The sequence below is a fragment of the Ranitomeya imitator genome, chromosome 3 (genome assembly GCF_032444005.1).
Source record: "Ranitomeya imitator isolate aRanImi1 chromosome 3, aRanImi1.pri, whole genome shotgun sequence".
In the NCBI taxonomy this organism is placed as follows: Eukaryota; Metazoa; Chordata; class Amphibia; order Anura; family Dendrobatidae; genus Ranitomeya; species Ranitomeya imitator.
This window is the reverse complement of record NC_091284.1, coordinates 762155411-762171120: the sequence shown is the minus strand read 5'-3', so window position 1 is coordinate 762171120 and position 15710 is coordinate 762155411. Positions and strand designations below refer to the sequence as shown.

The following is a 15710-nucleotide window of genomic DNA, read 5'->3' as shown; positions in this document are numbered from 1 at the left end:
TTCTTCTTTAAATGAGTTCTCACTTTTGGACAATTCCCATTAGTTAGAAAAGGTTCCTTGCCAATACGCTGATTACATAGTACTCCCCCCGCTGAGACCTCCAGCAAACAGCTCTAATCTAAGGGAAAAAAATAGCAATAAGTATTCGATTTCCTAGCAATGCCACCAAAGGGGAAACCAAGCATTACATAGTACTTATTTAATTCTATAGGTTGTCTGTGTTGTGCAGGACAGAACAGAACCTCCAGAGCGAGAGACACTCTTCATAACTACTCTCCACATTGGGCAGGAAACCATTTCCTAAACATGGGACATCCTGCCATGTTGGCTCAGAATTGCCTAAAAGGATTTATGAAAATGGATTTTCTAAACTGGGAAAACCGCTTTGAATTGGTTTTCACACAATACTAAAGAATGGACCTTGAAATCCTCAACATGAAGGAACTTCAGCAATACTCTGCTACCAGAATAGATCTGTGTAGAGCACCATGCATTGGAAGTGGCTAGAAATGTGGACATGCAGAGAATAAAGGTCCTAATAATAATAATATTTTTCATTTCTATAGCACCAACCTATTCAGCAGCACGTTACATGTCCTACACATTAGATTGCTGGTGGCAGAATGCTCTCGACTACCTCCCCATACACGCTTGGCTTGGCTGCTCTGGAGCTCCTCTTGTAGTAATTCATTCTGCGCACAACAAACCGATTGCAAAAATTTAACAAACTGAATTATTTGATCCCTCTCTCCATTGATATAATCTGTAGACGAGGAAGAAGGTAGATCCAGTCTAAATTGGAAGGGTTCAGCCGAAATTGTTGGGTTCATCCAACTGGTGCCTTCATGCCATCAGTTCCGTTTTTGGCAGTGTCCCAAAGATTAGATCCCACTGGTAATAATATTGTGAAGTATCTTGAACAAATGTCATAAATGTACTAGATGGGAATAACCCTGAACATATTAGTAGTGGAATAAAGTAATACTGGACACAAGTTATCCTGCTCAGCAGATAAGATCTTGGTGTCTTTGGTCCAACATAGAAGGTTGAGCTAACATGGCGTACGCTCATTATAACACAAGCTGCATCTATCGTAGTCTTCCACCATAAGTTGTTCGGTGTTGCAGGAATGAAATGTGTCACTACACCAGAAGGAACAATCAGGGACTCAGTGGAGCGTAATTAAGCATCTCTGCAAACCATATGTGACAGCTTTAACTAGGCTCCTTTGTTTTATCATAACAGTGCAAATTGCATTTCATAATCGTGGCAGAGGTCAGAGAAAATCAGCTGCGACTGCCATATTTAATTTGTAAGTCACTGAACTACTGGGCAACAAATCTGCCACTCATATCTAATCAATTGCTAATTTGATCCATAGTTTCATCCAAGATTTCTACACACATTACAATAGTATTTGTGGTGGAAATCAGAACAGAAAATTAAGCAGAGAGATGTAACGTTATCTTTTTCTGTGCAGGTTCCACTCCTTGTGTTAGCTTACAAATACGGATGGAAAACACTAGCCAAAGAATTAGCAGGTAGCATAATCTGCAATTTATTGCTAGATGTTCTAACAACTGGACCTTGGTGGTCATCACACGCTTACAGATGCGGTTTTGTGGTGTACTTTAAGGGCTTGCAAATGCTATTACTAAAGGAATCATGCAGAATATTTAAAGCTAAAGATCCCCATCCATATTTTTTCAAAGAGATGTTGTAGGAAAAGAGAACAATAATTCAGAAGTAGGTTTAGTTACAACTAGGGATCAGCAGACCCGTGGATGTTTGGGTTTGATCCACCCTTAGCCTGAAGTTCGATTCTGGGACCAGAACTCTACCCGAACATGAACCCAACCCCCATATAAGTCAATGGGAACCTGAACTTTGTTGCTGTAAAATGGTCATAGAAGGGCTAAGGGGCTGCCAAAGGAAGCAGAGTACCACCACAGAGTGTGTATGTCTCTCAAAACAGAATTCGAGGGAGAAGTCAGTGTTCAGTACGAACCTGGAACTTTACAGTTCGGGTTCGCTCATCTCTAGTTACAACGCTCATTCATGTTGTTTCATCGCGATAAGCCTGATGTGCCTGGAAGAAGTTCTTCAAACTGATGGCTTATCCGAACCAAATGTGCATGTGGTAGGGGGTCCAAAAATCGCTATTTTTATGTATGGGCTCCTTAATTATGGCTAAACAAATTAGCCAATTTACACCCCCCTCCCCTCTTGTATAGCCCCAATCCACCCAGAACAACTTCTTTTGGCCGGGAAAAGTCAAAGAAAAAAAAAAAGGGACCCGTAGAAACTCAGCAAAGCGAAACGATCGACGTCATCTGGAACCTCAGGCTCTCCCTGTTACATCCTGCTTTTTTAACATGAAGCCTCAATAAAGGAAAGACTTTTTTTGCACAGATGGTGAGTGCTCGTTTTCTTATGTTCTTTTGGACAGGGTTTACATAAACCCAGTTCACCCAGAGAGAAGTACACCTGCACAGGAGTGTGATTGTTGGACATTGTGTGGATGACATTGGATGCATCATACACATGAACCAGTGCAGGAGTATGGCGATCGCAACAAGAGAAGAGTCGCCGGATCCAGACCAGCTACGCCCATTGGAATGGAGAGCCCTATGGGCGAGTGTAATAAAAGCTCTTTTTCTTGTCTTGCAGGCCGGATTGGGGGGTATATAAACTGTGTATTATATTGCTTTATATGGGGCTTTACAGAGCTGGCCTTACCTCACATGGGAAAAACCTGGTCACAGGTTCCCTTTAAATGTACAGAGCTGATTTTATGGTCCATAAACTCTTCATCTGGCCATCGCTTGTGCTTGTCAAATCTGATCGGTGGAGATGATGGATATCTGACCCCTAATAATCTAATACTAATGACCTATCCCATCAATACCACTTTAAAGGATGACATGTGGACTAGAGAGGTAATAACGAATAAAGCTCACACATACAATTATTAGTATACTTTTATTATTAAATTAATGGTAAAATAATAAAACCTCTGGATTTTCTAGAACATTATGAGTGTACAATTCATCTGGTCAATAAATAAATTTTGTAACAAATATTAGCAATGTGTCCCAGAGTAAAAATAATAGCAGTACCACCTATAATATTACAGTACTTGTTGTAGAGGTAAACGAAGAAATGCTTTAGCGGGATGGGTCATCCTACCCAGAGGAGGAAGTCATATTTCCAAAAAATAGCAATTTTTTTGAGCTCCCGTAGAAATAACCGTTGAGTGCTGCGCATACGCAACCACCTCTTCGACCGGAACCATTCTCAAGTCCAATAGATGCAGATGCCGCATCGGTCATCATGTCAGTATGCCTGACATGTCCCTAATGGTAAAGCCCCTTTGAAGACTTGATGTATGGGACTAAGCTGCAATGCCATGCACAACCTGTGGATCAGAGTGGCGCTGGATCTTAGGGTACCGTCACACTATACGATTTACCTACGATCACGACCAGCGATATGACCTGGCCGTGATCGTAGGTAAATCGTAGTGTGGTCGCTGGGGAGCTGTCACACAGACAGCTCTCCAGCGACCAACGATGCCGAGGTCCCTGGGTAACAAGGGTAAACATCGGGTAACTAAGCGCAGGACCGCGCTTAGTTACCCGATGTTTACCCTGGTTACAAGCGTTAAACTAAAAAAAAACAAACAGCACATACTTACATTCTGGTGTCCGTCAGGTCCCTTGCAGTCTGCTTCCCGCACTCAGTGACTGCCGGACGTAAAGTGAAAGTGAAAGCACAGCCACTGTGCTCTGCTTTCACTTTACGGCCGGCAGTCACAGTGCGGGAAGCAGACGGCAAGGGACCTGATGGACACCAGAATGTAAGTATGTGCTGTTTTTTTTTTTTTTAGTTTAACGCTTGTAACCAGGGTAAACATCGGGTAACTAAGCGCGATCCTGCGCTTAGTTACCCGATGTTTACCCTGGTTACAAGCGAACGCATCGCTGGATCGCATCGCTAGATCGGTGTCACACACACCGATCTAGCGATGACAGCGGGAGATCCAGCGATGAAAGAAAGTTCTAAACGATCTGCTACGACGTACGATTCTCAGCAGGATCCCTGATCGCTGCTGCGTGTCAGACACAGCGATATCGTAACGATATCGCTGGAACGTCACGAATCGTACCGTCGTAGCGATCGAAATGTTATAGTGTGACGGTACCCTTAAGGTACCGTCACACTTAGCGACGCTGCAGCGATACCGACAACGATCCGGATCGCTGCAGCGTCGCTGTTTGGTCGCTGGAGAGCTGTCACACAGACCGCTCTCCAGCGACCAACGATGCCGGTAACCAGGGTAAACATCGGGTAACTAAGCGCAGGGCCGCGCTTAGTAACCCGATGTTTACCCTGGTTACCATCCTAAAAGTAAAAAAAACAAACACTACATACTTACCTACAGCCGTCTGTCCTCCAGCGCTGTGCTCTGCTCTCCTCCTGTACTGTCTGTGAGCCGGAAAGCAGAGCGGTGACGTCACCGCTCTGCTTTCCGGCTCACAGCCAGTACAGGAGGAGAGCAGAGCACAGCGCTGGAGGACAGACAGCTGTAGGTAAGTATGTAGTGTTTGTTTTTTTTACTTTTAGGATGGTAACCAGGGTAAACATCGGGTTACTAAGCGCGGCCCTGCGCTTAGTTACCCGATGTTTACCCTGGTTACCAGCGAAGACATCGCTGAATCGGTGTCACACACGCCGATTCAGCGATGTCTGCGGGGAGTCCAGCGACCAAATAAAGTTCTGGACTTTCTTCCCCGACCAGCGACAGCACAGCAGGGGCCTGATCGCTGCTGCCTGTCACACTGGACGATATCGCTAGCGAGGACGCTGCAACGTCACGGATCGCTAGCGATATCGTCTAGTGTGACGGTACCTTTAGTAAAAATAATTTTGTTATCAGTTCATTTCACTTTCCACCTCTGGAAGTAAATAGATTATCAAGGTAGATGTGAAGAGTATTGCTCTGACCTCGAAATGTAAATGTGCTGGCAGCACAAACCTAACAAATTAAACTTCATTAGTTGGTTACGTCTCGCAGGAAGTGTTAAGACTTATGTGTCTCTTGTGAAGTAATGCTGTTAAGTCAAAAGAAGAAGGAAAAAAAAAAAAAAACTCTGCCAGCGCAGAACATCCTCGTCTCAAATTTTGCAGGAATGCTATTATAATTGGATTAGTGGAAAGAGTTTACCAAACAGACCGAAATGTAATTACGTCTGTAATATCTGTACAACTGGAAGGATTTTAGCAGAGAAAATTGAATTATTGCCTTATCTTTGCTACAGAGGTTCAAATTGCATAATGGATCACAACAGGCGTGAAATATGATCTAATTGTGTCCCCAAGAAGGCTTCTATTGCATTTAAGGTTGGGTGAGAGAAAGTCTCCGCTCATAAACATGTAAAAATAAAATAAAAATGGCGATAATAGTCCGAAAATGAGCGGACCTGGAGTAATGTGATCGAACGGAAACGGTCATGTAATAATTGCACATGTATGGTAATGTAGTGAATGAATGATGGAAAAAAAAAACATCCCTTGTACGTAAAAAACAGCGATTTTAAGGAACACACCAAGCAAATCTACTATACGGTTATACTAGTGCGGGGAGTCAGGGTGACATCTGACAAAAAGGGTGAAAAGCTCCAAGTATAGAAGCCCAGCATTGACCCATCAAACAGTAAGTATCCGTTTTACCAAATTTGTTCCTTTAAAGCGAACCCGTGACCTGAAAAAAAGCCATTAACCTGCAGATATGGGGATAATCTGCAGGTCAATACCTTGGTGAATCTGCCAGTGCCCAAACTTAGACCCCTGCTGCGAGGAGGAAATTAATTTTATTCCCCCCTGGCAGAGTTCCAGTTTCAGTCACGGGTGCGGATTCAGTCACCTTTGTGTATAGAGAGCGGTAGCAGGAACTGCGCCACCCGCCATGACTGACAGCCAACCCTAACGCTGAGCCGGTCAGGCAGTGTCGGGGGTGCAGTTACAGCCGCTGCTCTTTACACACAGATCGATGACTGAACCTGCGCCAGCACAGCCTCCATGACGGATACCCGCACGCTGCTAGGGGTGGGGTGTGTGGGGGAATAAAGTTCATTTCTTCCCAGCAGTGGTGGTCTAAGTGCCAGGCAGGTTCACAATGCTATTAACCTGCAGAATAACCCCATACCAGTTTCTTTTATGTAATTTATAAAGTACTAAAATAATGAACAAATTCTCACAGAAAGTTAGATTTCACTATCCGCTATAAATCAGAAAAAACAGAAGGGCGTATTTTAAATGTAATCATGATATAATGTATATACTTTCTTTAAAAGGGGTTTTCACAAAAGTATATTTTAATCAATAGATCTTGGAATAAAAATAATTTCCACAATTGGATGTGTTTAAATAAAGTGTTCCTGTGCTGAGATAATCTTATACATGTGCCCCTGCTGTGTACTGTGTAATGGCCATGTCTGACCGTAAAGGGACATAGTCTGATCATATCACAGCTCCTGGCCAGCGTGAGAGAAAGAAAGTATACAGAGATTACAGCACGGGATCACACATGATTCTTTCGGTGAGGTAAAACATTTGCTGATTGCTAAAAAAAAAACAATCAGCAAATGTTTTACCTCACTGAAACTGTGTTGTGTATACAGCTCTTACACAGACCAATGTGTCTCAATGGTTGCAATCTAAAGCTGTATAGTCTGATCCTACAAGCCCCAAATCATTAAGACCAGCGTTGTTCATGCCTCATAATGAATCAGGGGCGTCTGACAAGTGGGGTGCGCCTCGGTGTGCATCTTACTCCTGTCGTGAATTGGGGTAATTTATGTGGCGTATGGAACAAATTCATGAGAGTACTGTCATGCATCTGCCCACTTTGTCAGAGTTTGGCAAAAATGGAGAGAGAACACCATAAGTTGCAAAATTTGGTTTATAGCAGACTCTGCAGTAAACGTTTTCATGAATCTGGTCCATATTGTGCACTACACTTTCTCTATTCCTTCTTCCTTCCAATCTACAGATAGAAGATGAGGCAGATGAAAAGGTTTTGAGATTGCAGGATCAGACTACACAAAAGTATGTTTGTAGTCTGTAACCATGGAGATACGCAGGTCAGCAAAGGAGCTGTACACACAAAATAATTGGATACTTATAAAGATTATTTGCAAAGTTCATTATTTATTTTAAATGCAGTGGGGTATCAAGAAAAGTTCATTCCTAGAGATGAGCAACTTTCCATAACAACATTTGTGAAAATACGCTTTCTAAACTAGCAAAGCCTTTAAGCTGGATGCACATCTACAGCAGTTACAATATTTTCTCATGGCAAAAGGATTTCTGCTGACAATAAAATGTCTTCACGCACAACATTCACTATCCTCCCCTCGCAGAGAATTGAGACTAGGTTCTAATAGTTTCATAAAGGTGTAGGACGACTTAAGCACTGTTGGGATTATTATTTCTGTATATGCCTGTAAGGCCCCCTTCACATGTCAGTGTGTCACTCTTCACTCATAGTGGAGACATGTACACATGCATGCCCATTATAACCTATGGGGCAACGCACACGTTCGCGTTTTCACACAGACCGTGCGTCCATGTGACCCACATGCATACGTGTCCGTTTTTTTTTCTGCAGCATGGATGACAAGACGCACCGCACACATGCACACGGGGAGATGTCAGTTTTTTTACCTGTGCACAGATCACTCCTTGTGCCGTCCGTGTGACACGTACCAGAAAAGAATGCAGAATAGAAATGACAGGTTTTTAAGTGATGTGCAAAGATAATAGAAAGACACTGGATATATAGATAGATAGCTTGTAGTGCTTTCCATTAAGCCACATAAATAAATAATTCAATGAAAAAGAAAATGAAGTAGGGTCCCCCTATTTTTGGAAACCAGCAAAGGTAAAGCAGACAGCTGTGATATAATCAGACTGGGAAGGTTCATTGTTATTGGGCCCTTCCCTGCCTGAAAATACAAGCAAGGAGCCACCCCAGAAGTGGAGCATCACATGAGATGAGGGGTTTTGCCTCGACGCTTCCCAATTACCCAAGTGCTTTGTCAATCGGGGTAATGGTTTTTGGTATTGATGTCAGTTATGTAGTGCCTAAAACCACAGCTGGTATCAAGCCATGGTGTTGGTAATGGAGAGGGGTCTACCAGGCACACCCATTACTAACCCAGTAATAAAAAAAAACACACATAAAAATATCTTTATAAAATAGAGACTCCCCCACACTTTCCCTCATTCATCACTCACAAGGAAAAAATCCCACGCAGGTCCACCGTAATCCACCAAATCTGATATAGTCCAACGATTCCGACAAAGAAAGGTTATGGAGCCTCGTTCTGTTGCTCTATAGCCTTTGCCTAGAGCCACTGTTGGGTCCCACTGCACAGATGCAGACCCGGCAACTCCGTAACATTACCTTTCTTTACAGTCTCCAGGCCATACTGCGCAGCAGAACCCAACAGTGGCTGTAGGCAATTTGGATTTTTTTTCCTTTTTGAATAAAGTTTTGAATGAGGGAACATATGGGGGATTTTTTATTTCAATAAACTTTTGTTTTGTGTGTGTGTGCTTTTTTTTTGATTACCGGGTTAGTAATGAGGGTGTCTGTTAGAAACCTCTCCATTACCAACACCAGTGCTTGATGCTGTGTTTTAGGACACTACACAGCAGGCATCAACCTCAAAAACCATTACCCCGATTGCCAAAGCACAAAAGATAATCAGGAAGAGCCGAGGCGAAGCACATCATCTCATGTAATGCTCCACTTTTGGAGCGGCTTCGTGCTTGTATTTTTAGGCTGGGAAGGGCCCAATAATCAGGGATAGTTCCAGCCTGATAATATGAGTTCACAGCTGTTCGTTTTACCTTTGCTGGTTTAAAAAAAAAAATAGGAGGTGGGGGGCACAACAACATTTTTTTCATTTAATTATGCATTTAGCTTAATATAAAGCACTACAAGCTGTTTAACTATATTTATATATTATCTTGAACACTTAAAAATCACTAATTTCTTCAATGTATTATATTCTGGTAAGTGTCACATGGATGGCACATTGATGGCACAGTGAATGCTCGCACTTACACACAGACAGCACACGGATGACACATGGACTGAAAAAAAAAAAAAACGTACACACTGAGGTTGAAAAAGAGGCACACAGACGGTCACGGAACATCCCACGGACGGACGTATTTCTATTCACACGTGTGAAGGGGGCCTAGGGATGAAGCTATATCATAGTGAGAGCACACACAAATGATGTGGGAGGGTGGGAGTTTGCAACTAATAAAGTACTTAAGAACAACATGTTCAACATCCCCATCTACAAGACACAAAAATCAGCCCAATTGTTGTATTTAGGTCAAAAACTCATCATGGTTAACTTTTTGGGTATTACCCATTTCAAATTTGGATCAGACGGGAGTAGACAAGGAAGTGTATTTCTAGGAGCACTTTAGATACTGCAATTTATTACAACCAATATTTCTAGGTACAGAATTACCTGCCGAAATATTTAAAGAGGTATCTCCACCTGGGATATGTATGGCATTATTACAGGAGAAGCCATAAGTGTCCGATAGGAGTCCAAATGTTTGGACATGCATCTATTATGGGAACATGAGTCCCATAGCACAGCTCCAAGTTGAGAAGTGGTCTCACATGTGTGGCTTTTGCTATTTATTTTTGAAGGCGTTCCTGAAATGGTTTTCACATTTTCCTGCATTTTTCAGAACACCTTTAAAAGTTAATACAGAGAGTTGCACATGCTTGGGAACCTTTCCATTGTGGACGTTTATGGCACATATTGTAGAGATGCCGTAATTATCGCAGATGGAAGTCTCTCTAATCATAGCTGCTCATGGAGGACATCCGAGTAGAAGTTTTGGAGGTAGAAAGTGGATGGATTTTAACGTGGACAGAAAACCAGCTTCAATCATGTTTGCAGAAAATGGGGGTTCAGTGAATTCCATAGACAAGAGGGGATCACAAGTTCAAAACCAAATGTATCTCGAAATATATATTTTCACATTATGTAAAAAGACTCAACAATCCTCAAAATAAATCTTAGCTACAAAGTAAAAAAACCTAATGAATAAATTTGGAAGTGTGTGTTCTGGGATTTTTTGCAAATGATGATCTCTGGTCACAAAAAATGCTCCTTACTATCGATACGTAAAATGAGATGGCTTGTCATCAAAGTGAAATTGTTAGGTCAGACATTTCATGTAAATTTTGTTGTCTTCACAAGAGATGAATTTTTTTTTAATACAAAATACAATAGGTTTACTAAGCTGAACCAAATTCCCCCATCCACTTCTCATACTTCTCCAAGTCCTGAGCTGAAACAGATTTTGAGATTTTCTTTAGTGCCAAGTCAAAGTCTGTCATTGTCACAGGCATCTGTAGCTCATCCTTGGACAAAGCCCGGATCTGTTCTGGGGTCAAACCCTGGATACGTCTGCGCATAGCCATCATGGAGGCGTCCCTAAAAAAAACATAAACACAATGTTTATCTAGACCCAAATAGCTAGACAATTTTGAAAGAGGACTTAATGGACACCTAAATGAATTGCACAGCTGAATCCATCAAATGGGCAAATATGGTTCACAAAAAGAACACAAAACAATACGTCTATGTCATTGGCATGGGCATTACAGAGCACAGGATCTATTCATGTAATTTCTGTCCCAAATGCCACATCTGCCCAAATTATGAGACATAAAAACATTGCAAGAGCAGTTATGTGCCGACTTATGAAATGACAGGTCCAGTTTTGTCTTTTTTTGGTGAGTGGAGAAGAGAAGTGTGCGACAAGGGATCAATATGGCGAGTTTTATTTTTATAGTTTTTTTGCCTACTTAAAGTTTGCCGGCTTTTTGTCTTTTTGTTTTGTTTTTATTTTTAAGTGCCTTAAAGAAAACCAGTTGTAGATAAGGATTGATGCGCACAACTATAATAACCACATAAAGACATTTTTCAGAAAAAAATGCATAGTCTTCTTGCACTGCTTTTGGTTGTGCTGTGCACTGTGTACAAACAGCTTGGAACTTCTATAGTTTTTGAATCATAGTTTTCTTGTCTTTCAGTTAAGTATTCTAAAATAAGCTTTCATAAGTGTGAATAGAAGAAATCACCCTATTTTTATGCTGCTTTTTTCACCAAGTTGAACATTGCAGGCTCTTTTTCTCTCCAAGGGAAAATCAGTCGGCTGTATAACTCAGACAGGGATAGCAACATAATGCTCGGACTGGCCAGCAGCTCTCCCAAACTGAGCATGGCAGCTACATTGAAATACATGTTGTCACGCTCGGGCCAAGAGAGAAGACGGCCGGTCTAACTTCTGAGTTGCGATTCTTGTTTAAGTTATACGGCTGTTTGACTCTTCAATAATGTGCAGTTGTTTCTGATCTAGTGGGTGGAGATGTTAGGACTGGTGGAACGCACCAAGTATAAGATGAAATAATATTAGGTGCGTTCGCAGTCCGGGGTCCACCGTGCAGGTGAAAACCTGCTGCTAGTAAATGGCAGCGCTATATGGCGGTGGGAGCGAACCCTGTTAAGTCACAGGACCGCAATACTGCACTAAAGAGCGCAAGCTAAGAGTCACCGAACTCAGTCCCAAGACTCGGGGTAGAAGTCCGTTTAGACTAATAGCGCTCAACACCGCAACTGGGTGTATTAAGTAACAATAGGAATATTTTTAGAGCACCGAAGTGCGAACTGTGCCGTGCTGGCAGACACCACCAAGCACCCAGACGTGGGTTAGGAAGCGCACTACTGGCGCGTGGCGCCGCACTGGCGGTCACAGCAATGGACGCTGATTCGTGTGTAACACGTTGTGAGGATAGTCGAGCGCTAGATGCCATACACCTTACGCGAGCAGACATTCAATAGGGAGGGTTATTTAAAGACCGACTTGCACTCATCAACATACACACGTATACAATAGTACACTAGCGCATGGCCGTGCGGTCATGCGAAGCTTATATAGCTGCAGTACGTATAGGACCTTCCAAAAAAGGACCAATGGGAAGCTGCCACAGAAGTGTAGCACCTTCAGGACCTTCCAGAAGGACCAATGGGAACCGCTGCAACATCTGAGCATGTGACCCTCGATCTCCAATGGGAGATCTCACCCTGGGCATGCTCAGAAGGGAAAAAGCAGGACTTTGTCCCAAAAGCGTCCGCTCGCTGCTGCCCAGCACTGGCTTTAATGGCAAAAGCTGGAAAAGCAACAGCAAGCCTAAGCACAGAGTGAGACTGAGCCAGACGCAAGGACCGACGTCTCCACTGAGCAGGTTCCACTGCGGCAGGAGAAGAATGGGAGACCGCAGCAGAAACGGCCCGAGATTCCGCCTGTGCAGAAGCGGGAACTCGACCCCTAACAGGAGATTACCTGCTCTCCTTTCTTCGAAGCACATGTTCAGAGCCTGCAGCAGCATGGAAAACAATATATAGCAGTGCTAATCTATGTGGCTGTGAATCCAGCACGGACGTAAAATAGGTTTTTCTAGAAACTGCTGGTTGATCTCTATGCATGCTTCTGGTCTCGCAATGTGCTGGGTGTTCTTCACTCCCATCTCAAGGACTGCATCAGACTGGAGCATCTGGACACCAGATGATTCTCCGAGGGTACATGGATCCTCGGCAGGATTTCAAGCAGGCTATAGAGGGTGCCAGCTGGTTTCAACCGAATGTGCGTCAGAGGACGCTCAATCAGTTGAAATGTATTTTAGTGCAGAAAGTCTGCACTGCAATAGTTAATATGGCCTCCAACCTATTAGATTCCGGTGGCAGACGTCAGTGCGCCCATCACAAGTGGTGCATGAAAAGGACCTTGAGGGTCGCACTGACATTAGCCTCCGGCCTCTGATAGGTTGGCGGCGAATTTTAACATGACCGCGCTGGATCTGGGGGGAGAAGACGCTGAGTAGTGATAGGATCGCAGGCATATAAGATTTTTTTTTTCTTCTTCTGTGTTTGCGGCATGATGTGGGGCCAGGACCAGGGACCAGAAACATGGGGCCAGGACCAGGGACATCTTTATCTTCATTATTTTTTTTTCTGGAACCCTCAAAGAGAATTGAGTTGCAGTCAGTCATCTCATGTGCCGCTCCATATAAAATAGGGATAAAAGTATCCTTTCAGAGATAAGACTTCCCAGTTCTTCCAATTGGTGCGGTTTCCAATGGTCGGACTCAAACGGTCAAAAAGTTATCCACTATCCTGTGGAGCCCATGGATGGGTGTGCTTTAACCAAATAACTCCTTTAATGCAAACTACCGTAATTGTACATTCCAATTATGGGGGCACTCAGATGTGCAGGAGCTGCCTGTGATTTACAGTCCATGCTCCACTATATCGGGGATAACGGCTAACAGGTATTTGCATATAGCTGTAGGGTGGGCCCCTAGAGTCAATTCCTCCTGTGGGCCCCGGACACCCCAGTCTGGCACTGCTCAAGGACTAAACACCATGCAACTCAACACCTCACTATCCACCTTGCTTTGATCAAAACAAATTTGAATTTATTATTTTGTTCAGAGTGTGTGTTCAAGAGGTAAGAAGAAGTGGAGCACAAGTGAAAAAAAAAAAAAAGCATTTCTCGTAAGATGTATTACAAAATTTATTATAATCACTTGTACTATTGAGTTATGCAAAATTTGTTTAAATGACAGTGACCATTTAATTGTTAAAGGGAACCTGTCACCCCCAAAATCGAAGGTGAGCTAAGCCCACCAGCATCAGGAGCTTATCTACAGCATTCTGTAATGCTGTAGATAAGCCCCCGAAGTAACCTGAAAGATGAGAAAAAGAGGTTAGCTTATACTCACCCAGGAGCGTTCCCGCTGCGGTCCAGGTTCTGATGGGCGTCGCGGTCCAGTCCGGGGCCTCCCATCTTCCTACGATGACGTCCTCTTCTTCTCTTCACACTGCAGCTCCGGCACAGGTGTACTTTGTCTGCCTTGTTGAGGGCAGAGCAAAGTACTGCAGTGCGCAGGCACCGGGAAAGGTCAGAGAGGCCCAGCGCATGCGCACTGCAGTACATTGCTCTGCCCTCAACAGGACAAACAAAGTACGCCTGCACCGGAGCTACAGTGTGAAGAGAAGAAGAGGACGTCATCGTAAGAAGATGGGAGGCCCCGGACCGGACCGCGACGCCCATAGGACCAGAACCTGACCGGGACCACCCCTGGGTGAGTATAATCTAACCTCTTTTTCTCATCTTTCAGGATACATCGGGGGCTTATCTACAGCATTAAAGAATGCTGTAGATAAGCCCCGGATGCTCTTGGGCTTAGCTCACCTTTGATTTTGGGGGTGACAGGTTGCCTTTAACAATAGTTGATAATTGCTCTCTTTTTATGAAATAAAATCTAACACTATATGTCAATTCATCATTACAGCTGAAATTAAAATAGTGTATGTGTGTGTGTGTGTGTGTGTGTGTGTGGAGGGGTAGTACTAATCTAAAAGTGGTCCTGCCTCAGCTCCTATTATGCAGAGCTGGGTGTAATAACCCTAAGCAATCTAGGTGGGAAATTTTCACTCTGAAGTCTACAGAATTATGAATACAGCTCTAAGATTTTTAAAAAATCCAACACATTTACAAAGTTACTCTGTATGGATTAATGGATTACTGAGCGCTTTAAATCACTGGTATACTTTCTGAATTAGACTGAATTCTAGAATGCATTTGGCTACTCATCACTACTACAATATTATCATCATCTGCACCATCTAATCGAGCTGTTCTCCTCTTCCCACAGGTATGCACTGACTTTACCCAGCTCTCCCTGGCTCCCGAATGTCTCTGTATACTGCATTGATTTTCCATGGTATGCACTGACTTTACCCAGCTCTCCCTGGCTCCCGAATGTCTCTGTATACTGCATTGATTTTCCATGGTATGCACTGACTTTACCCAGCTCTCCCTGGCTCCCGAATGTCTCTGTATACTGCATTGATTTTCCATGGTATGCACTGACTTTACCCAGCTCTCCCTGGCTCCCGAACGTCTCTGTATACTGCATTGATTTTCCATGGTATGCACTGACTTTACCCAGCTCTCCCTGGCTCCCGAATGTCTCTGTATACTGCATTGATTTTCCATGGTATGCACTGACTTTACCCAGCTCTCCCTGGCTCCCGAATGTCTCTGTATACTGCATTGATTTTCCATGGTATGCACTGACTTTACCCAGCTCTCCCTGGCTCCCGAATGTCTCTGTATACTGCATTGATTTTCCATGGTATGCACTGACTTTACCCAGCTCTCCCTGGCTCCCGAATGTCTCTGTATACTGCATTGATTTTCCATGGTATGCACTGACTTTACCCAGCTCTCCCTGGCTTCTGAATGTCTCTGTATATTGCACTGGCTTTTCTATGCTTCCCCTGGATCTGAGTGTCTTGGTGCAGCACATATAATCCTTTTAGTATGCTTTCTTACCTATCAGCTTGTTTTCCATGACCTGTTTTCATGTATCTCATTGTGTGATCCTGGCATCTCTTTGAGTGGTCAGTCTTACCCCTCCCTCACTTTATGACCTTTGCTTAACTCTCTACATCTGGTCTCCCATACCCAGCCACCCCCTCATTCACACCTGATTGCCCTTAACTGGGGATATATTCACATGCAGGAGTCTGCTA

The 15710-nt window shown here is 43.5% G+C and overlaps 1 protein-coding gene across 1 annotated transcript in view; it reads right to left on the bottom strand.

Annotated features, from left to right (window-relative positions):
- Positions 1-9507: 9507 nt before the first annotated feature.
- KATNAL1 (katanin catalytic subunit A1 like 1) overlaps positions 9508-15710 on the bottom strand; it is a 221868-nt gene continuing 215665 nt past the window's right edge. The window contains exon 11 of the mRNA XM_069759015.1: positions 9508-10541. Coding sequence (XP_069615116.1) covers positions 10343-10541 — 199 coding nt within the window. The 3' untranslated portion in view covers positions 9508-10342. The remainder of the gene's footprint in view (positions 10542-15710) is intronic.